The sequence below is a fragment of the Ovis aries genome, chromosome 13, assembly GCF_016772045.2.
Source record: "Ovis aries strain OAR_USU_Benz2616 breed Rambouillet chromosome 13, ARS-UI_Ramb_v3.0, whole genome shotgun sequence".
Taxonomy (NCBI): Eukaryota; Metazoa; Chordata; class Mammalia; order Artiodactyla; family Bovidae; genus Ovis; species Ovis aries.
The window spans coordinates 19,344,857-19,369,739 of NC_056066.1; the positions used below are offsets into that span (position 1 = coordinate 19,344,857).

The window sequence follows — 24,883 nt, forward strand, 5'->3', positions numbered from 1 at the left end:
GAGAAAGTGGCAAAGGCTTGAACACACACATCACTGAAGAGATCTGTATGACCAGTAAACACAGAAAAAGATGCTCACCATAACTGTGCAACAGGGCCAGGCATATTAACAGCATGACTGCAGCCCCATGCCACTTCAAACACACTAGAGTGGCTGAAATGGAAAAATACGGTAATATCAAGTATACGCAAGAATGTCCAGCAAGCACAATTTTCATTTGTGGCTTGTGGAAATGTTAAAAAAAAGTTTGGCATTATCTAGTAAATTTAATCATATGTGTAACTTATGGGCCTTCAGTTTTACACAGGTGCCACAATAAAGAGGAACCACGAACTTCCAGCCTACAGAAAGGGCACCACAAACACAGCAATAAAAACAAAATGAAAAGGCAGAGAAATATTCAGTAGGTAAAGGAACATGATAAATGCCCACCAAACCAATCAAAAGAGGAGATATGGAGTCTATCTGAAAAATAATTCAGAATAATGATAGTAGAGATAATCCAAAATCTTGAAAACAAAATGGAATTACAGATAAATAGACTACAGACAAGGACTGAGAAGATGCAAGAAATGTTTAACAAGGACCTAGAAGAAACAAAGAAGAGTCAGTCAATAATGAATAATGCAATAAATGAGATCAAAAGCATTCTGGAGGGGGCAAACAGTAGAATAACTGAGGCAGAAGATAGGATAAGTGAGGTAGAAGATAGAATAGTGGAAATAAATGAAGCAGAGAAGAAAAAAGAATTAGTGAGGACAACCTCAGAGACCTCTGGGACAATGTTAGACACCCCAACATTAGAATCATAGGAGTCCCAGAAGAAGACAAAAAAGGGCGTGAGAAAATACTTGAGGAGATAATAGTTGAAAGCTATTGGGGAAGGAAATAGCTACCCAAGTCCAAGAAACCCAGAGTCCCAAACAGGATAAACCCAAGGCAAAACACCCCAAGACACATATTAATCAAACTAATGAAATACAAAGAGCAAATACTAAAAGCAGCAATGGAAAAGCAACAACACACAAGGGGATCTCCATAAGGATAACAGCTTATCTTTCAATAGAAACTCTTCAGGCCAGAAGGGAATGGGAGGACATATTAAAGTGATGAAAGAGAAAAACCTACAACCCAGATTATAGTACCCAGCAAGGATCTCATTCAAATATGAAGGAGAAAACAAAAGCTTTACAGACAAGCAAAAGCTGAGAGAATTAAGCACCACCAAACCAGCTCTCCAACAAATGCTAAAGGATCTTCTCTAGACAGGAAACATAGAAAAGGTTTACAAACTCCAACCTAAAACAACAAAGTAAATGGTAATGGGATCATATTTATCAATAATTACCTTAAATGTAAATGGGTTGAATGCTCCAACCAAAAGACAGACTGGCTGAATAGATACAAAAACAAGACCCCTATATATGCTGTCTACAAGAGACCCACCTTAAACCAAGGGACACATAATAGACTGAAAGTGAAGGGCTGGAAGAAATATTTCATGCAAATAGAGATCATAAGAAATCAGGAGTAGCAATACTCATATCAGATAAAATAGACTTTGAAATAAAAATTGTAAAAAGAGAGAAAGAAGGACACTACATAATGATCAAAGGATTAATCCAAGAAGTGAGTGAAAGTCACTCAGTCATGTCTGACTCTTTGTGACCCCATGGACTGTATACTGACTGGAGTGGGTAGCCTTTCCCTTCTCCAGGGATTCTTCCGAACCCAGGGATCAACCCAGGTCTCCCGCATTGCAGGTGGATTCTTTACCAGCTGAGCCACAAGGGGAGTCCAAAAATACTGGAGTGGGTAGCCTATCCCTTCTTCGGTGGATCTTCCCAACCCAGGAATCTAAATGGGGTCTCTTGCATTGCAGGTGGATTCTGAAGAAGATGTAACAATTATAAATATATATGCACCCAACATAGGAGCACCTCAATACATAAGGCAATGATAACAAGTATGAAAGGAGAAATTAACAGTAACACAAGAATAGCGGGAGATTTTAATATCCTGCTCACAACTGTGAATAGATCAACCAAACAGAAAATTAGCAAGGAAACATAAACTTTAAATGATACAGTGGACCAGTTAGACCTAATTGATATCTATAGCACATTTCACCCCAAAACACTGAATTTCACCTTTTTCTCAAGTGCACATGGAACATTCTCCAGGATAGATCACATCCTGGGCCATAAATCTAGCCTTGGTAAATTAAAAAAAAATTGAAATCATTTCAAGCATCTTTTCTGATGACAATGCAATAAGATTAGATGTCAACTACAGGGGAAAAAAGTATTAAAAATACAAGCATATGGAGGCTAAATAACACGCTTCTGAATCATCAACAAATCACAGAAGAAATAAAAATGGAAATCAAAATATGTATAGAAACAAATGAAAATAAAAACACAACAACCCAAAATCTATGGGATTCAGTAAAAACAGTGCTAAGGGGAAGGTTCATAGTAATACACACTTATGTCAAGAAACAAGAGAAAAATCAAACATATAACCTAACTTTATACCTAAAGCAACTAGAAAAAGAGGAAATGAAGAACCCCAGAGCTAGTAGAAGGAAAGGAATCATAAGAATTAGAGCAGAAATAAATGAAAAAGAAACAAAGGAGACTACAGCAAAAATCAGCAAAACTACAAGCTGGTTTTTTGAGAAGATAAATGAAATAGACAAACCACTAGCCATACTCATCAAGAAAAAAAAAGGAGAAGAATCAAATCTACAAAATTAGAAATGAAAATGGAGAGATCACAACAGACAACACAGAAATACAAAGGATCATAGGAGACTACTATCAGCAACTATATGCCAATGAAATGGACAACTTGGAAGAAATGGACAAATTCTTAAAAAAGTACCAGGAAGAAATAGAAAATCTTAACAGACCCATCACAAGCACATAAATCGAAACTGTAATAAAAAAATCTTTCAACAAACAAAAGCCCAGGACCAGATGGCTTCACGGGTAAATTCTACCAAACATTTAGAGAAGAGCTAACACCTATCCTACTCAAACTCTTCCAGAAAATTGCAGAGGAAGGTAAACTCCCAAACTCATTCTATGAGGCCACCATCACCCCAATACCAAAACCTGACAAAGAAGCCACAAACAAAGAAAACTACAGGCCAATATCATTGATGAACATAGATGCAAAAATCCTCAACAAAATTCTAGCAAACAGAATCCAACAACATATTAAAAAGATCATATGTCATAACCAAGTGGGCTTTATCCCAGGGATGCAAGGATTCTTTAATATTTGAAAATCAATCAATGTGATATACCATATTAACAAACTGAAAGATAAAAACCATATGATCATCTCAATAGATGCAGAGAAAGCCTGTGACAAAAATTCAACACCAATTTATGATAAAAACTCTCCAGAAAGCAGGCACAGAAGCAACATACCTCAACATAATAAAAGCCATATATGATAAACCCACAGCAGACATTATCCTCAATGGCAAAAAATTGAAACCATTTCTTCTAAAGTCAGGAACATGACAAAGGTGCCCACTCTCACCACTCCTATTCAACACAGTTTTGGAAGCGTTGGCCACAGCAATCAGATAAGAAAAAGAAAAGGAGTCCCGCTGGGGTCCAGCCCCGGTGGATTCAGGGTGATTCGAAGGGGAGACAGAGTAGGCAAGGAAAAAACCTATTTATTAATATAAGATTAGATTAGGAAGAAATAGTATAGTAGGAAAATTAAGTGGAGAAAAGAGGCTGAATAACTTGGTTTACGTGGAAAGCCAATAAAGTTCCAGACAAGGAGCTTGCACAATCTACGTTAGGCCACCGGCGTCCATTTGAATATCGGAGAGTGCCCCGCCTTGGGCTCTCTCTCTTATGGATCTTAGAAGCCAGGACAAGTAAGTAGACATGGCGAGCCTCCACACCCCAGATGGGAATTCAGCCTGAAATTAGAGTAAAGAGGAGACACGGGGAAACCAGTCCTTCCAATGACTGGCCCGGCCTCTATTGTCTAGAAAGGCCTCTTATACTTTTGATTATACATAGAGATCAATGGGTAATACAAAGTTATGCAGCATTAGCAGCCTAGACTCTTATCAAAACCAGGCTTTTCTCTCTGCATACAAGTCTTAGGTGATTTACATCATGTTCTGGCCAAAAGGGCCAATTAACATTTTACAGCCTTTTTTCTGATAAGGGTTTGTCAACCAAAAGACTTATTTGTGTTGATCTTCCCAAAGTCTGGTGCCACTCTCAGAAAGCACTAAATAAAGTTACATTCTTACATAGCAAGGACACAAGAGGAGTGCAGTGATATATAACAAAGAGAAAAGTAATTAACTCAAAAGTCTAGTGTTGCTAACATCAAAACTATTATATATCTTTTTCTATATTCCATTTACATTGATTAACATCCTCCCAGGTGCCTAAAAGATAAAGAATATGGAGGCCTGGCAGCAATCATTGAGTCAACAGTGAAAACCCATCACCAATATGATTTTTAACTCTTTAGAAAAGGCTCTGTATCTTTAAGATGCTTTTAAGCTTTGCGCCTCTCGCGGTTGGGGGGGCTGTAAGCAATTCATAAGCTGTAAGAGGTCCGGGGGAACCTGTTAGGCAAGCTAGAGAGCTATCAGAGGGGTTTAACTGAAACATCCCTTTCAAATGCAGAAGACTAAAGCCCTGATTTGACCTTCCAGAGAATATCAGAAGAGTGGAAAAGCAGGCAGATTCTTATTTTGGGGGGTACATGCTCCAGAAATACCAGGGGGAAAACCTGAGGTCTGATTAGCCTTGCCATCAGAGCTCTGCCTCATGACCTTGTCACGGGTGGAATTCCTCTCGCTGGCTCCCAGCAGAGTCCAGATTGGAAAAGAAGTAAAACTCTCACCCTTTGCAGATGACATGGTCCTCTACATAGAAAACCCTGAAGACACCACCAGAAAATTACTAGAGCTAATCAATGAATATAGTAAAGTTGCAGGATATAAAATCACCACACAGAAATCCCCTGCATTCCTATACACTAATAATGAGAAAACAGAAAGAGAAATTAAGGAAACAATCCCATTCATCATTGCAGTGAAAAGAATAAAATACTTAGGAATACATGTACTTAAGAAACAAAAGACCTATGTATAGAAAACTATAAAACACTGATGAAAGAAATCAAAGTGAACACAAATAGTTGGAAAATTATACCATGTTCATGGATTGGAAGAATCAATATAGTGAAAATGAGTACACTACCCAAAGCAATCTACAGATTCAGTGTAATCCCTATCAAGCTACCAATGGTATTTTTCACAGAACTAGAACAAATAATTTCACAATTTGTATGGAAACACAAAAAACCTTGAACAGCCAAAGCAATCTTGAGAAGGAGGAATGGAACTGGAGGAATCAACCTGCCTGACTTCAGACCATACTACAGAGCTACAGTCATCAAGACAGTACAGTACTGGCACAAAGAGAGAAATAAAGATCAATGAAACAAAATAGAAAGCCCAGAGATAAATCCATGCACCTATGGACACCTTATCTTTGACAAAAGAGGCAAAAATATACAATGAAGAAAAGACAATCTCTTTAACAAGTGGTGCTGGGAAAATCAGTCAACCACAGGTGAAAGAATGAAACTAGAACACTTTCTAACAGCATACACAAAAATAAACTCAAAATGGATTAAAGATCTAAATGCAAGACCAGAAAGTATAAACTCCTAGAGGAAAACATAGGCAAAACATCCTCCGACATAAATCACAGCAGGATCCTCTATGACCCACCTCCCAGTATATTGGAAATAAAAGCAAAAATAAACAAATGGGACCTAATTAAACTTAAAAGCTTTTGCATAACGAAGGAAACTATAAGCAAGTTGAAAAGGGAGCCTTCAGAATGGGAGAAAATAATAGCAAATGAAGCAACTGACAAAGAATTAATCTCCAAAATATACAAGCAGCTCATGCAGCTCAATACCAGAGAAATAAATGACCCAACCAAAAAATGGGGTAAAGAACTAAAGAGACATTTCTCCAAAGAAGACATACAGATGGCTAACAAATGCATGCGAAGATGCTCAACATCACTCATTATCAGAGAAATGCAAATCAAAACCACAATGAGGTACCATTTTACGCCAGTCAGAATGGCTGCTATCAAAAAGTGTACAAACAATAAATGCTGGAGAGGATGTGGAGAAACGGAAACTCTCTTATGCTGTTGGTGGGAATACAAACTAGTACAGCCACTATGGAGAACTGTGTGGAGATTCCTTTAAAAACTAGAAATAGAACTGCCATATGACCCAGCATATACCTCCCACTGCCTTGCATATACACTGAGGAAACCAGAATTGAAAGAGACATATGTACCCCAATGTTCATCACAGCACTGTTTACAATAGCTAGAACAAGGAAGCAACCTTGGATATCTATATCCATCAGCAGACAAAGGGATAAGAAAGTTGTGGTACATATACACAATGGAATATTACTCAGCTATTAAAAAGAACACATTTGAATCAGTTCTACTGAGGTGGATGAAACTGGAGCCTATTATACAGAGTGAAATAAGTCAGAAAGAAAAATACCAATACAGTATATTAATTCATATATATGGAATTTAGAAAGATTGTAACAATGACCTTATATGCAAGACAGCAAAAGAGACACAGATATAAGGAACAGACTTTTGGATTCTGTGGGAGAAGGTGAGGGTGGGATGATTTGAGAGAATAGCATTGAAACATTTATATTACCATATGTGAAATAAATGATCAGTCCAAGTTCAAAGCACTCACTCAGGGATGGGATGGGAAGGGAGCTGGGAGAGGGGTTCAAGATGGGAGACACATGTGTACCCATGGCTGATTCATGTCAATGTATGGCAAAAACCACCACAATACTGTAAAGCAATTAGCCTCCAAATAAATTAAGTTTTAAAAGATCAGTAACTCAGAAAACATACTTGTTAACAAAATATTGAAAGTATTTCCTCTGAGAGAAACAACAAAAAATGTCTGCTGTGAAGCAGACCTCAAGACAGATTTAGAACTGTACTGGATTTGACAGACTTTGAACTGTACTAGAGATGGAGCAGATGTTGACCAAGAGAGCCTTGAAATTGTGATGGAGGTTTAACACACAAGCAAGAAAACAAAGAAGGAAGATTACTTAAGAGAGTATCAGACTACAGTGCATCTCAGAGTCATTCAGGCCAATCAGGAAACCAGATTAAAAACTGTTCATTAGCAGAGTCATGGGTAAGGCAGAAATGGATTGACTCTGAAAGTGAAAGTCGCTCAGTTGTGTCCGACTCTTTGCAACGCCATGGAATTCTCCAGGTCAGAATACTGGAGTAGGTAGCCTTTCCCTTCTCCAGGGGATCTTCTCAACCCAGGGATCAAACCCAGGTCTCCCACATGGCTGGCGGATTTTTCACCAGCTGAGCCACCAGGGAAACCCATGAAACTATAAATAGAATTGTAATAAATAGAAACTGCAGCATAATATATAAGAAATAAAAGAGAAATAAGCCATAATGACTCATTTGAAAAGACCTTGATGCTAGAAAAGATTGAAGGCAGGAGGAGAAGGGGACGACAGAGGATAAGTTGGTTGGATGGCATCACCAACTCAACGGACATGAGTTTGAGTAAACTCCTGGAGTTGGTGATGGATAGGGAGCCCTCGTGTGCTGCAGTCCATGGGGTGACAAAGAGTAGGACATGACTGAGCGACTGAACTGAACTGAAACCATAATGTAATAGCTGTTACAAAAATGATAACTGGAGGGAAAAAAAGTGGCATCAAAACAGGTCATTTAAAAGACACACATTTGAAAGAATAGGCAAAAGTTGACACAGAAGAAAAGATGGAATGCAAGATACTGGGATGGTCTAGTAATTTAATATAACACTTTTATCCATTACTGGAGAAAACTCAAAACAAGAACCTTACAGACTAGGACAAAATATTTGCAAACAATGTGACCAAAAAAGGCTTAATTTTCAAAATATACAAACAGCTCATACATCTTAATACTAAAAACAAAACAAAACAAAACAAAACAAAAACCCAAGCAACACAATCAGAAAATGGGCAGAAGATCTAATAGACATTTCTCCAAAGAAGACATAACAGATGGCCAATAGGCACATGAAAAGATGTTCAACATCGCTAATTATTACAGATATGCAGATCAAAACTACAAAGAGATATCACACATTATGCCAGTGAGAATGACCATTATCAAAAACCCCACAAACAATAAATACTGGAGAGGATGTGGAGAAAAGGGATCCCTCCTACACTGTTGGGAATGTAAATTAGTGCAGTCACTTTTGAAAACAGTATGGAGGTTCCTTTAAAAACTAAATATAGAACTACTATATGACCCAGCAATCCCACTCCTAGGCATATATCCAGAAAGGAGGAAAACTAATTTGAAAAGGGCTGTGTGTGTATATGACTGAATCACTTTGATGTTTACCTGAAACTAACACAATATTGTAAATCAACCATACTTCAATAAAAATTAATCTCAGTATATGGATTTTTTTAAATACATGATTTTAAAAAGCATTTTGAGAGTGACATTAGCCAGATGGCTGACTAGGAGAACATCCACTTTTAACACCACATAGCAACAGTAATTTGGCAGTTATCCATGGACAATAGTGCCTTTGTGGGATCCGGGGAGGAACTTGTGAACCTTAGGGGAGCTCAAGACCAAGAAAGGCAATTTTGTTTTGTGCACTCAGGTGGCAAGCTTGCCAACTGTGGTCCTTGCTACAGACCTGGACTTGTTCTGCAAACAGTACATCCACCAAGGGTCTAGGAGGAGTCACACCTATCTGCTGTGGGTAGCAGGCCCTCCAACCTTGGTCTGGCTATGGACACTGTGTCAGCCTGTTATTTGGCTCCAGTCCCTTTCACCTGAAGAGCAGGTCCGATCCTGCCAGCCCAGGAATCTGCTGGGAGTCAATGCCTGCCCATACCTGCAGCAGCAGCCATATGATCTGGCTCCAGTCACATGCAACTATAGTACCAGAGCAAATCCCATCATCTCGATATCCAAGCAGAGAAGGTCTTCACTAGCCAAACACACCCACTTCTGTGAGAATTTAGCACACCACAGATGTGGCTTTAGCAAATGTGGCTTTATAAACCAGTCAGGAAAATGATGGTTCTTTTAGTAGATGGAACTGGAAAAAAAAAGACTCATAATATGGAGAAAAACAATATGGGTTCCCTATAGTACGTCACATACCAAAATGACTTCTCATGGAGTAAAGTTCAAAACATGAAAAACAAAAGTATAAAATTAATAGAAATCAATTTAAAAGATACTTTCATACATTTTCTAAGGCCCCTAAACCTAAATCATAACAGAATAATTAATATATTTCACTGTATCAAAAACAAAGATTTCCGATCAACTGGATGATATGGATCTAGTTAATGGCATAGGTGGCTGAAAATATTGGCAACATTTAAAATCAGTAAGATAAACATCTAGACTATGTAAGGAACCTCTGGCACATCAACACAAATAGATAATATATCAAACCTCTCCTTAGAATGGAATGCCTAAATTACTAAAATGGTACATGGATAAAAATATATATGAAAGGAAATTATTTAAAGATGATGACAATTAGAAAAATACAATTTGGAATAATGAAATGCCACTTTATGCTCAACTGATTTGGACAGATTAGGAAGCCTGGTAACATCAAGCATTAGTGAGTGGTTGACTGATGGGCCCCTTCATGTACTGCCACTGAAAGTGCAAACTAGTACCGCTGCTTTGGGACAGTTGAGTAGTATTTCAGGAAAACAAATTATACCCTAGCCTGGAAATCTCACTCTTGTGGGTATTCACCCTGCAGACATGGAAAAGGCATGTGGTTACAAATAATTGGATCCTATTGTGCAAGGGAACTGGATGATTAGAGCATGAGAATGAGATGCATCAGTGAGAAACAGTGGCTCAGACATACTTCCAACTACAGACTAGTGCTTAAAAAACTAACGCTGTTGAAAAGAAAAAAGCAAGAGATCTACAGTAGCACATTATTTATGCAAACTTAAACTACTTCCATAAAAAAAGACATGACATTTTTTTCAAACTTCAAATTTATCTAAAGACACATTAAATCCATTAGAGTGAATGCCTGTAGCTGAGTAGCAAAGAAGTGGCAAAAGGATAGGGACAAATGTAATAATGTAGAAATAAGAGAGGGAACTTGAATAAACTAGTGATGATAACACACCACAATTTAGTAGTATGATTAGTTCATCTCTATCTCCCTTAGTTTACCCACAAACAATAAAAAGCAAGATCAGAAGTATACACATTCACAATTCATTCAAGGAAAAGTCACTCAGTGTTGAATTTTTATCTTTCTATTTGAGTACAGAACAACACTGACCATTTAAAGTTACTGTTTTATGTAAAATTTTAATATTAAAATTAATGAAATCTAGTGATAGGTAGAAAATTTGGTGATATCTCTGAATTCACATCAGTTTATTATGCTGCTATTTAAAATATTTTTAACTAAAATTTAAGAAAATAAGTTGCTAAAATTAAGTGAGCCAGAAATGAAGTTTTGTAATATTCTTACCTGAATGTGACTCTGCTCTCTATTTCCTCTGGAAAACAAATTTATAAATTCTTCTACAAGTTTAGAGTCTTTGTTCCTCTAGAATATTTTAATGCTTGTTAGATTTTCATTTGTTTCTAAACAAATTAGCAAATTACCTTGAAAAATTATAATTAGAAAACAATGTAAACCTTTTTCACAGGTAAAATATTTACAACATAAAAATCAATCATTTTAACTATTTTAAGTGTACAGTCTGTGTTCTATGAGTCTGTTTTGTAAATAATTTAATTTGTATCATTTTTTAATATTCCAAATATATCTGATATCATATGGTATTTATCTTTGTCTGTTTGACTTACTTCATTCCATATAGATAATCTCTTGCTTTAGAGAAATCAGTTGATAGACTTGCGGGGGTTCTTTTGTAACTAACTCTTTGTTTTTCTCATGCTGTCTTTAGTATCTTCTGCTTAACTTTTGCCATTTTAATTATAATATGTCTTAGTGTAGACCTGTTTGGGTTCATCTTATTTGAGACCCTCTGTGCTTCCTATACATGGATAATCTGATCTGTTTCCTTCTTTAGGTTTGGGAAGTTTTTAGGCATAGTTTCTTCAAACACATTTTCAATCCCCTTTTCCCTTTCTTCTGGGAGTCTATCGGTCTGAACAAGCTTATAGTTATCAAAGAGGAAAGCTTGGGATGGGCTTGTGGGGAGGGATAAATTAAGAGTTTTGGATTAGATACAAACTACTATATATAAAATAGATAAATAACAATTCTCTACTGTATAGCACAGGGAACTATATTCAGTATCTTAAACTAAAATGGAAAAGAGTATGGACAAGCATATATACACACACACCTACATATAACTGAATCACTTTGCTATACACCAGAAACCATTGTAAATCAACAATGATGAAATATTTTAAATAAAATTTTAAAGTGTTATACATAGATATGTATACTATACAAACTTATGTATTCATAAATTCTATATGTAATTCACCTTTCTATACACATAGTCAGTTAACATTTGTTTCCCTCACTAGATTTTGAGTTGATGAAATGACAATTAGTTTACCCTTCTAAACCTAACAACACTGTGCCTGGACATAATAAATACTAAAGTTTTAATTGAATGAATAAATAAATGGAAAACAACATAATCTGTTTTTCTGTACAAATTCTTAAATATAGAATTTACTGTTCATACAAATACTCTCTGGGTGATTACTGAAAAAGTGATTTTACATACATACATACATACATGTTGCAAAAATAGTATGATTTCCTAACATACTCAATACCCTGGGGTTTATTCTAGACTTTCCATCTTGCTTATCTATAGCTTCTTTCTCCAACAGTGAGAAATTTGAGAAATTTGGCTTTCACTCTCCATCAATGTTAATAACCATTTCTGACACTGAAAGACTTCTTAGAATTAAGACAGTGAGGCCACCGTAACTGGATATACATAAGTAGAGGCCAAATGATCATCTTTCAAATATTAAGTTGTGAAAGTAATTCTACAAGGAGAACAATTAAATGTTGTTTATGATTTGTTACAAGTCATGCTCTAAAATCTAGGGTTGTTTAGAGAAATATACTCTACAAAATGAAGGTGGATGAAGTAGGATAAAATGTTATCCCCCCCCTACATCTCACATTCAGGTTTCACATTTATCAAATTAGTGATATTTGATACCAACAAATTAGTGTTGATGGAGTGTATGTGTGTCAATACACATAAATGTTTAATAAAGACTTAATACATATATATATCTGTATATAAAATATATAAATCTGTGTATCACTGAGAGACACAAAAATGTGACAATGAAAATACTTTGCCTCTATCTTGGGTCCACAATGACTATATACTGAGCTCCTATGGGTTAAAGATTAAATTCTTACATGCAAATATTTAAATACCTATTTACATTTTTTCACTAAATCAGTAGCCTATCAATATAAGCATGTTTTGAAATGGTATACTAATTCTGGATTTTGGAAGAAAATCTAAGTATATGAGTATTGTTTCATTTCTGTTTTGAAATGAAATTGAAAGATAAGGAACCAAAATTTTAGTAATAATATTTAGAAATATTAGTAGCTGATAAAAATATTCAAAAAATAAATAAAAGAAACCTTCACATAAAAAGAGGCACTTGATTAGGTAATAAACAGCCATGAAAATACAGCCATGAAAATTCATCCATCTCAGGGCCAAAGAGAAAGCAAGGCAACAATAAAGATACTGGATTACTAACTCATTTTTTTCCTCTTATTCTTTTCAATGTTCCTTTAAAAATTAATACCAATTAAACTTGATACTAATAATATTCCTATACAGAATAAATTCTTTGAATTTACAAATAATATCTTTTTTAGTTTAGTTAAAAGCTAACAGTATGATTTGTAGTCTAAGTTTAATAAATATTATATAAAGACTTTGTTCTGATCTCTTCAATGAATTTTCAGTTTAATATAAAAAACTACAGCAAGATTTTTTTCTAAATTAATTTCCTCTAACTGGAAGTGTAACAAAGGTATGGAGGTGACTTTTTTCTACATAGTATCATAAAGAATAGATTTGCAAATAGTTGACACAAATAATTAAGACATTATCAAAGCATGTGGAGGAAAGATTTCATTTAATTGCTTTTACACCACACCAGAAGGCATTGCAGGGACATGAACGAATTGAAGCAAGGTAGAATTTCGACCGACAGATCCTTTCTTAACATCAGCAACAGCGGCTATGATCTTAAAAGAGTTTCAAATGTGTTCCAGATGGTAAAGAAGAGTTCTGAAAATAAACCAAGTTACTATATTTTTCATTTAATTGAACCTCTAATATACACATAAGCATTTCTTTCAGTTTTGTATATTTCTCATCATTAGAGTAAATTTTACACTAGTTGCATAGCATTTTTCAAAATATTATCTGGAGCTTTTGGTTTTCAAAATCAATGATCTTTGTCTCAATGCTGGAAATTTTATTTCAGCTGAACATTGACAAAAAACTTCCTCCTTAAGCAAAATTTAGTTGGGTTTCTCTAAGCCTTCTTTTCAACTAGGCTTCATGCTTGGCCCTGTCCTTGGTCTGCCTTCAGCAAGAAGACTGCTAGGCTTATTAAGCAGGAATCCCCAACACTTGATGCCGCCTCTTAGTAATGTCACATCTACTTATTCACTCACTCACTCTGCTCACTGGCTATAAATCCCAGCTGTTTCTGCTATATTTGGAGTTGAGTTCAACCTTCCTCCCCTATCACAATAGTTTCAAATAGTTTTCATTACCATTTTAAACAAATGTCAGAATAATTTTTTTAAACACCATTGTAAAGCTGGGTATTATGGACTATGACCTTGTAATGGGATATAAGCGCTCAGTTACTCATTTGCGTCTGACTCTCTGTGGGCCCATGGACTGTAGCCCACCAGGCTACTCTGTCCATGGAATTTTTCAGGCAAGTATACTGGAGTGGGTTGCCATTTCATTTTCCTAAATGGGATATATACTAGAGATGAAAATCCTGGGCTTTATATACAGTTCCGTTTTATGGGTTCCCCTCTCTTTGCTTCTAATGTGCTCTACGATCTTGAACAATTTAAATGAGCTTCTGTCCTTGATCCTTGATGAATACATGCTCTGAACTGATAGACTTAACCTATGGGACCATATGAACACAAGAGTCGTTCATACATAGCTCTACCACTCTGACCCATCCCCAAACTGAAAGGTCTGGGAATCTTATCCTCCTAAGACAGGAATTACGCTTGTGCTTTGCAGAACTGAGCATGTTGACTGCGGGCACACAGCCCATAGCTTTCCATCTGCAACTCAGTCACCTGACTGGCTGTCAGGAAAGTGATAGAAGGGTAGGAAAGATATGGGAGAGAGAACAGTCACAATGCTTTTTCTCTTCCCAGTCTGTGGGTTCAGAGAGAGCAGTCTATGTCTCAGTGAAATGCTTGGTTATGGGTTTCTGCCATTCAGTTAAAGCAGTGATAGACTTCAAAGTGTTGGGCAGCTGCATGCACCAGGATTTCACTCAAGAAGCTATCAATACCCTTATTCACTGGCCCAGTGATTCAGCCATTTTTGTCAAAAATTCAAATCCTGTAAATTACAGTTTCACCCTCTTGCTTTTTCTTTTTCAGTCATCCTTCGGATGTTGGCAATTTGATCGCTGGTTCCTCTGCCTTTTCTAAAACCAGCTTGAACATCTGGAAGTTCACGGTTCACGTACGGTTGAAGCCTGGCTTGAAGAATTTTGAGCATTACTTTACTAGCGTGTGAGATGAGTGCAATTGTGCAGTAGTCTGAGCACTTTTGGGCATTGCCTTTCTTTGTGACTGGAATGAAAACTGACCTTTTCCAGTTCTGTGGCCACTGCTGAGTTTTTCAAATTTACTGGCATACTGAGTGCAGCACTTTCACAGCATCATATTTTAGGATTTGAAATAGCTCCACTGGAATTCCATCACCTCCACTAGCTTTGTTCATAGTGATGCTTCCTAAGGCCCCCATGACTTCACATTCCAGGATGACTGGCTCTAGGTGAGTGATCACACCATCATGATTATCTGGGTTGTGAAGATCTTTTTTGTATACTTCTTCTGTGTAGTCTTGCCACTTCTTAATATCTCCTGCTTCTGTTAGGTCCATACCATTTCTGTCCTTTATTTTGCCCATCTTTGCATGAAATGTTCCCTTGGTATCTCTAATTTTGTTGAAGAGATCTCTAGTCTTTCCCATTCTATTGTTTTCCTCTTTTTCTTTGCACTGATCACAGAGGAAGGCTTTCTTTCCTCTACTTGCTATTCTTTGGAACTCTGCATTCAAATGGGTATATCTTTCCTTTTCTCCTTTGCCTTTTGCTTCTCTTCTTTTCATAGCTGTTTTTAAGGCCTCCTCAGACAACCATTTTGCCTTTCTTTTTATTGGGGATGGTCTTAGTCACTGCCTCCTGTACAAAGTCATGAATCTCCATGCATAGTTCTTCAGGCACTCTGTCATCAGATCTAATCCCTTGAATCTATTTGTCACTTCCACTGTATAGGCATAAGGGATTTGATTTAGGTCATACCTGAATGATCTAATGGCTTTCCCTACTTTCTTCAATTTAAGTCTGAATTTGCCAATAAGGAGTTCATGGTCTGAGCCACAGTCAGCTCTTGGTCTTGTTTTTGCTGACTGTATAGAGCTTCTCCATCTTTGGCTACAAAGAATATAATCAATCTGATTTTGGTATTGACCATCTTGTGATGTCCATGTATAGAGCCTTCTCTTGTGTTGTTAGAAGATCAAATTGCCAGCATCTGTTGGATCACTGAAAAAGCAAGAGAGTTCCAGAAAAACATCTACTTCTGCTTTATTGAATACACCAAAGCCTTTGACTATGTGGATCACAACAAGCTGGAAAATTCTTAAAGGGATGGGAATACCAGACCACCTGACCTACCTCCTGAAAAATCTGTATGGAGGTCAAGAAGCAACAGTTAGAACTGGACATGGAACAACAGACTGGTTCCAATGGGAAAAGGAGTATGTCAAGGCTGTATATTGTTACCCTGCTTATTTAACTTATATGCAGAGTACATCATGAGAAATGTTGGGCTAGAAGAAGCACAAGCTGGAATCAAGAGTGCTGGGAGAAATACAAATAACCTCAGACATGCATATGACACCACCCTCAGGGAAGAAAGCGAAGAAGAACTAAAGAGCCTCTTGATGAAAGTGGAAGAGGAGAGTGAAAAGGTTGTCTTAAAACTCAGCATTCAGAAAACTAAGTAAGATCATGGCATCCAGTCCCATCACTTCATGGCAAATAGATGGGGAAACAGTGGAAACAGTGGCTATTTTTTTGGGCTCCAAAATCACTGCAGATGGTGACTGTAGTCATGAAATTAAAAGACGCTTACTTCTTGGAAGGAAAGTTATGACCAACCTAGACAGCACATTAAAAATCAGACACATCACTTTACCAACAAAGGTCTGTCTGGTCAAGGCTATGATTTTTCTAGTAGTCGTGTATGGATGTGAGGGTTGGACTATGAAGAAGGTTGAGTGCTGAAGAATTGATGCTTTTGAACTGCGGTGTTGGAGAAGACTCTTGAGAGTCCCTTGGACTGCAAGGAGATCCAACCAGTCCATCCTAAAGGAGATCAGTCCTGAATATTCATTGGAAGGACTGATGTTGAAGCTGAACCTCCAATACTTTGGCTACCTGATGTGAAGAGCTGACTCATTTAAAAAGACCCTGATGCTGGGAAAGATTGAGGGCAGGAGGAGAAGGGGACAATACAGGATGAGATGGTTGGATGGCATCACTGACTCAACAGACATGAGTTTGAGTGAACTCCAGGAGTTGGTGATGGACAGGGAGGTCTCTGTGCTGCAGTCCATGGGGTCGCAAAGAGTCAGACATAACAGAACAAACGAACTGATTGAACTGAATGTCCACACCCTATTTAAAAAGTCCATTTTATTTGCCACTGCGGTGTTCATTGACCTACAGAAGAACAAAATATATTGAGAACTGTTTTCTAAATCAGAAAACAAAATCACATGATTCCCTTGCCTCAGGAATCTAATTGTGTAATCAACTAGTGTCCAGGAACCTTGAAGTGAATATACTCTTTGTACCTGAAATCATTGCCCTGTGCAAAAATTTAGCCACCCATATACAGAGGGGGGAAGTATATTCCTCAAACCATGCCCCCCAAAAGTAAAGTAATCTCATGTTTGTCTTGAAAATTAAAATAAGGATTTTTGCCTCTCATTAAATACTAAGTTATCAAACAGTTATATTTGGATTACTATCTGCTCCTATTGATCTCTAATCTCCTGGACCAGCTAGCTCTATGATACATTTTGGAACTAAATGTTTAGGACACTAACAACTTGACTTCAATTAGAGATTGTGACAAACAGAAAATGAAATGCTGGAGATACTCTTACCAACTGAATAAGCTTCAACAGCATTTTTATGAACATAAAATTACTCTTCTACTACCTTATGGGCAGAGTGTGTTTATAAAGTTGATATTCTAAGTTACATAAGAAAACAGACCTCACATTAACCTTTGGTTTAGGCAGTCCAGATCTGTCTTTAGAAGCACCATTTTTAGACTAACCATAGCAAAAAATGTATTCAAAAGACCAGAGAAATACTCTCTTGAGCCTTTTTCAGCTTACTTACAGCATTAATACGATCTCTAGTAAGTTTTTAAGTTTTGAGTGAATCACAATAAAAATCAAAGGAATTATTGAATTTCTAGAGGTTGTTAGATATTCATTCTCATAAGGGCACCCTGACTGCTCATTATCTGACTCTAAGATGAGACTTGCCTTAAGTCTGAAGGCAAACAAAGCCTTCCAGCAGCTGTAGATCCTTTGCTTTTGCCCACTAATCCTGGCCTAATTTGAGCTATTCAGAGTCTGTAGTTGAAACTGACATTGCTGCTCAATGTTAAGGGCCATCCTGCCATCCTAAGAAGCATCACATCTTATCCAATGGCTCTGCTGAAATACTATTCCTGCTCTTACTTCTCCCAGGAGATATGTTTAGTTGTACCTATCATTAATCAGCAAAAAGGTTTCATATATGTCACCTTATGGAGAACTCACTGCTTTTCCAAGTCCTGATTGTTTTTTGGATCATTCATGAGTTGTGCTGTCCAATATAGAAGCCACAAACCACATATGGCTATTTAGATTTAAACTAATTAAAAGCAAATAAAATAAAAAGTCTAGATTCTCAGATATACTAACCACATTTCAAGAGCTCAACAGCTGCATATGGCTCATAGCTTGCATACTGGAGAGCACAGACACAGAACACTTCACTATCACAAGAAATTCTCTTGGGGAGTGCTGTGGAGGTCAAGTCACGATCGCCATGAACAACATGGTTTGGGAGAAGGAAAATTTACGTGGATCCAATACAGACTGAATCTATTCTTTGGGTACCCCTTTTCCAGAGCTACAAGATCCAGATTAAAAACAAAACAGCCACAACCATTTGTGTATGGACTGAGGGATTCATTGATTTCCTTTATATCATCAGATAATAAGCATCACAGTTCTCAGCTCCGGCTGTACAGTATAATTAGTAGCTTTTAAAGTACCTTGCTGCTGCTGCTAAGTCATTTCAGTTGTGTCCAACCCTGTGTGACCCCATAGATGGCAGCCCTCCAGGCTCCCCCATTCCTGGGTTTCTCTAGGCAAGAATCCTGGAGTGGGTTGCCATTTCCTTCTCCAATGCATGAAAGTGAAAAGTCACCTTAGGTGAATTCTATTTTGCAGACAAGCTTGAAAAGCACTGATTTAGCACATATATCAGCTCATCTAATCAAATGATTGCATAATTAATGAATAAATTATATTCATTATTATATGGATAGTCCACAGAAGCAAACTGAGAGGCTAGACTGGGTTCAGCAATCACCACTCATGGGGGCAGGATGCTATGCTGAACTTATGTTGGAAAAATAATTTTGCATTGCTCACATTCCAATTTTTGGCAGCTTGCAACAATTCTACTCATTTCTGCATAATTCTCTCTGAAATCTTCACAAAAATTATTAATACACATAATTTCTATGTTACCTCTTGGATCTTTCTCAGTTTCAGAGAATAATTAATTAGTGAAGAATTACTCCATTTATCTTCTCTTGATTGATATTTTATGCTCAGTTCATGATTTCTTCTTGCCATATAAGTTGTACATTTTTTACTACAGTATAAAATATAAATAATATCTTTATAGTGAGGAGTTATAGAAGATAGCTGCTATTTCATTCATTTTATTCCACTTTATATTGTTTTTGTAGAAATCCAATTTCCTTATTAAGTATTGATACAAAACAGAACTCCAAAATACTTAGGTCAATACTACTCATTGTTCAAATTCTTGCTGGAGAAATACAGTAACATTTAAGGCACAAAAGGATTATATAGAAGTTTAAATACCTGTGTCAGTAATAATCCAGATTGGATTTAAGGTTATTTCATCCAATAATATTTATGCTTTCCAGGGCACAGTAAAAAAGTGGTTAAAAATACTATCCTAATTATTATTCAAGTTGCTAATAACATTATTACTTGTAATATTATATGTAATATATTAATATTATAATTAATATTATATGGTAAGATTGCTATTAACAATGTTATTAACTTTTGTTGGCAAGAAGCACATTTTAAAATTCTGTCACTTGTATTTTGTGGAATTATAAACTCCACAGAATATACTGCAACACATATCAACTAGGTTCTTACCATGAAAGCCTAAGTCGCTCAGTCGTGTCCGACTCTTTGCGACCCCATGGACTATACAGCCCATGGCATTCTCCAGGCTGGAACACTGGAGTGGGCAGCCTTTCCCTTCTCCAGGGGATCTTCCCAATCCAGGGATCCAACCCAGGTCTCCTGCACTGTAGGTGGATTCTTTACAAGCTGAGCCACGAGGCACTTGCTTTTACTTCCTCTCTTTTTTGAAGTTGGTTGTGCAGTGTTAAAACATGACTATTTCAAATTAGGGGAATATTTTCATTATTTGATATTTAAAGGACAACCGTAACTTTTCCAAAATTAGAAAACAGAAAATTCACTAAAACTCACCTGCTGCCAGTCAAGGTCCTCCATGATCTGGGCCTACCCTGTTAATTCAGGGTCTTTCTCAGTATTGTTCAATAAACACCATTCACTCAAGGCAATGTTATTTTCATCAGGCTTCCACTCCTGCAATTTCATTGCTGTCTCCATAAGTTTGCTCATGTTATTTATTTTGCCCAGAATTAATTTATTTTCAGAAGTATGGGTGGAGTGGAGATCTTCAGGCAGTGGTATATGGTACTTTAAAGGAAAACTGTTGTGTGATTAAAAAAATAGTTCTATTTAATTTCATTGTACTTGATATAATTTTTATTATATGTGACATCATGAAAAATAGACTATTGTATATGAAATTAACAGTGGAAATGGAAAAGGAGTACATAAATCTACCTATGTTTCTATAGAAATGGTTCTCCAATTTTACCCTGCATCAGAACACCCAGAGAACTTGTTAAACAAATTAAGGGACTTAACCCCACAGCTTTTATTTCAGTAGGTCTGGAGTGAGGGCCCAGGATTTGCATTTCTAAATAAGTTCCTAGTTAATGCCCTGGCTGCTAGTCCAGGGACCACACTTTGAGAAGCATTTATACAGGAATCAAAAAAGTTACAGTTCACTAGAATATTGTTTTTTGGAATACATACAACGTATATGCTTAACATATATGTGGTTCTTCAAAAAATCAGTCAGTTTTAAATGAGAAGTGAATGTCTGAGCTGCAAAAGAAAGGAACCAAAAGAAATCAGCATCAGGAAAGAAATAGTGACAATTCCTTTTAGGTGAAAGACTTAACTCTGAGCTGATGGAGGCAAGACAGGATTATGAAATATCTATTACATCCAATGATGTTTGTTGCAACACTGTTATAAACAGTGTTTGGAAACAATCAAAGTCCCCATTTAACAGAGGCCTAGTTAAGTGACATACCATTACTTTTACCTTTATAGATAGGTTTTCTAGTTGTAGCAGTCACAGTGGGCAGAGGCTCTTCATGTTCAATTTTCTTTTTATTTAAGGTTGATTTTTTTTGATGCCCTAAAAAAAATGAGGATGGTGTTATAACCTAGAAATAACCTCATTTAAACTTTGAAAAAATTAAATCTTACTAATCTACTTCTTAAGTACAGCTTCTGTATATTTTTTTCAATATTTTAGATAAAGCAGCTTTACTAACATAAATATTGTCTAATTTTTCCTTGGTGGGTATTTGACCACCTGCCATTGCAGGAGACATAAGAGATGAAAGTTCCCTGGGTCAGAAAGGTCTCCTGGAGGAGGGCACAGCAACCCACTCCAGCATTCTTGCCTGGAGAATCCCAAGGACAGATGAGCCTGGTGGGCTACAGTCCACAGGGTTGCAAAGAGTCAGACACAACTGAAACAACTTAGCATGTAAGCATAAACAGTTGCACTCATTTTGCATGCTAGTAAGGTTACATTCAAAATCCTTCAAGCTAGGCTTCAGCAGTATGTGAACTGAGAACTTCCAGATGTACAAGCTGGGTTTAGAAAAGGCAGAGGAATCAGAGATCAAATTGCCAACATTTGTTGGATCATAGAGAAAGCAAAGGAATTATAGAAAAACATTCACTTCTGCTTCCTTGACTGTGCTGCCAAAGCCTTTGACTCATTGGAAACGATTCTGATGCTGGGAAAGATTGAAGGCAAAAGAAGAGGGCAGCAGAGGATGAGATGGTTAGATAGCATCACCAACTTAATGGATATGAATTTGAGCAAACTCTGGGAGATAGTGAAGGACAGGGAAGCCTAGCGTGCTACAATCCATGGGGTTGCAGAGTCAGACATGACTTAGTGACTGAATAACAACAATAACAACAAACAAACAGTAAGAGTGTGAATCAAGAAAAAAATAATAAAAAACTGTAAAAATGTTAAAGAGGTTTTTTTTTTTTTTAAATGGTAGGTCAGCAAAAAAATTCAAGCAATTAAATAAATAATCAAGTAAAGTTTTTCTCTCTCTATGAAACAGTGTCTTCATTTTCTAACAAAGAAGTTTGTATTCCTACAGTAAAAAATCTAGTGCTAGAATAGAAGGAAAGTGAGAGTGAAAGTTGCTCAGTCGTGTCCAACTCTTTGTGACCTCATGGAGTGTACAGTCCATGGAATTCTCCAGACCAGAATACTGGAGTGGGTAGCCTTTCCCTTCTCCAGGGGATCTTTCCAACCCAGGGAATGAACCCAGGTCTCCCGCATTACAGGCAGATTCTTTACCAGCTGAGCCATAAGGGAAACCCAAGAATACTGGAATGGGTAGCCTATCCCTTCTCCAGGGGATTTTCCCGACCCAGGAATCAAACCAGGGTCTCCTGCATTGCAGGCGGGTTCTTTACCAACTGAGCTATGAGGAAGCCCACAATGGAAGGAGAGAAACTAAAAAACACTGTTTCAAAGATACATATTTTGAGCACTGTTTAAAAACAAAACTATGTAATAATGAAAACAGTTTCAAAATGGTCACTTGGAGAAAAATAAAAAGCAGAATGCGGCACATTTAGATGCTACTCTCAAAGTTAGTAGAAAAAAATTGCATTGATGTGCTTAGTTTCTACAATATATATCTTGCATGATTATAAATACCACTGGAGTAATGGATAAGAAATAGGGTCTGTAAATTAGTTCTTAGACATGAATGGATTAGACAGTTGGCAGATGGTAATGGAGGAAGAAAAATGAACATATTATTTATCATCCTTCACACTTACCCTCACATTGACTCTTTCTATTGACCCTGCTTAGTGAAAAAAAGTGAAGTTGCTCAGTTATGTCTGACTCTTTGCAACCCCATGGACTGTAGCCTACCAGGCTTCTCTGTCCATGGAATTTTCCAGGCAATAGGTACTGGAGTGGGTTGCCATTTCCTTCTCCAGGGGATCTTTCTGACCCAGGGATCAAACCTGGGTCTCCCACATTGCAGGCAGACGCTTTACCATCTGAGCTATCAGGGAAGCTCATTGACCCTGCTTGGGACTGCTAAAAAGAGGAATATTTAAATATAAGGAAGAGGATTATAAGATGCATTTATCTCAGTCATCCGTAGGAAAGGAATGTTGAAAAAAAATGAAATAATGTTGAAAAAAATAATGGGAGTTCCAATTTAGTAGTGGTAGGTAAAGGAGCCACGCCAGAGACACCACTCATCCACTAAGAATGCATATATGTCAGATGAACTTACTTTAGCATTTATTTTCACTTATTTCTGTTAAGCTGGTTATATGACTAAGGCTAGTACAATCTGGTGGAGAAGGCAATGGCACCCCACTCCAGTACTCCTGCCTGGAAAATCCCGTGGATGGAGGAGCCTGGAAGGCTGCAGTCCATGGGGTTGCTGAGGGTTGGACATGACTGAGCGAATTCACTTTCACTTTCCACTTTTATGCATTGGAGAAGGAAATGGCAACCCACTCCAATGTTCTTGCCTGGAGAATCCCAGGGATGGGGGAGCCTGGTGGGCTGCTGTCTATGGGGTCACACAGAGTTGGACACGACTGAGGTGACTTAGTAGTACAATCTGGAAATTTACATATAATCAAACCTTTATTCATTAAAAACATCACATTGTACAATAAAAATATTATGAATTACCTGAATACTCTTTATTTAGTGAAGGAAAATTGATGGCTTTATTAAAACCTGGCCCAGTCTTAGATGTTCTATGAAGTACTTTTGGGGGTTCAGTCATGTAAGATGAAAAGTCCTCAAAAGATGCATCTAGAAATATTTAGAAAATGTTAGCTGTGAGATGGATCATATTCATAACTATTTTTGTTTTTAATACACAGTAAGTTGTCAATAAAAATAAAGAAGTTTATATAATGAAAATTAATTTTTTGAGAACATTAACTCAATTAGAATTATAAAGATATATATTTAGAAGATTAGTTTGGAGATCAGAGCTAAATGAAAGAAGCAAGTCACAAAAAGCCTCATTATAATAGAGACAGGAATTAGATAAGTTGATGCTTAGGACTGGGGGAATATGAGGATTAGAGTACACAAGTAGTGGAATCATATTTTCAAAGTGCTGAAAGCAAGAATTCACAATCATGAATTTCATAACTAGAAAAACTATCATTCAAATATAAAGATGAAACAAACCATACCCAGATTAAAACAAACAAACAAACAAACAAAAAAACCCAAGAGATTTTGTTTTTATACTACCAGCCATGTCTTAAAAGAAATACTAAAGGGAATCAGTTCAGTTCAGCTACTCAGTCATGTCTGACAATTTGGGACCCCATGGACTGCAGCAGGCCAGTCCTCCCTGTCCATCACCAACTCACAGAGTTTACTCAAATTCATGTCTGTTGAGTCAGTGATGCCATCCAACCATCTCATCCTCTGTCGTCCCCTTCTACTCCTGCCTTCAAACTTCCCCAGCATCAGAGTCTTTTCCAATGAGTTAGTTCTTCCCATCAGGTGGCCAAAGTATTGCAGTTTCAGCTTCAGCATCAGTCCTTCCAATCAATATATAGGACTGATTTCCTTTAGAATGGACTGGTTGGATCTCCTGGCAGTCCAAGGGACTCTCAAGAATCTTCTCTAACACCACAGTTCAAAAGCATCAATTCTTGGGCACTCAGCTTTCTTTATAGTCCAACTCTCAC

General features: G+C 37.0%; 1 protein-coding gene across 23 annotated transcripts in view; it reads right to left on the reverse strand.

Moving 5' to 3' along the window:
• The window catches only part of CCDC7 (coiled-coil domain containing 7), a 301,615-nt gene that overhangs the window by 27,892 nt on the left and 248,840 nt on the right, over window positions 1–24,883 (reverse strand). For 17 of the 23 annotated variants that reach the window (XM_042230493.2, XM_060397257.1, XM_042230489.2 and 14 more), the window contains 6 exons: window positions 23,859–23,984; window positions 21,195–21,290; window positions 20,261–20,507; window positions 19,247–19,373; window positions 9,007–13,435; window positions 79–153 (listed from right to left, as the gene is read on the reverse strand). In XM_042230493.2, the coding sequence (XP_042086427.1) occupies window positions 20,497–20,507; window positions 21,195–21,290; window positions 23,859–23,984 (233 nt within the window). In that variant the 3' untranslated portion in view covers window positions 79–153; window positions 9,007–13,435; window positions 19,247–19,373; window positions 20,261–20,496. Of the gene's footprint in view, window positions 1–78; window positions 13,436–19,246; window positions 19,374–20,260; window positions 20,508–21,194; window positions 21,291–23,858; window positions 23,985–24,883 lie in introns of those variants that run through there. The other 6 variants (XM_060397261.1, XM_060397259.1, XM_060397258.1 and 3 more) reach the window with 4 other exon arrangements.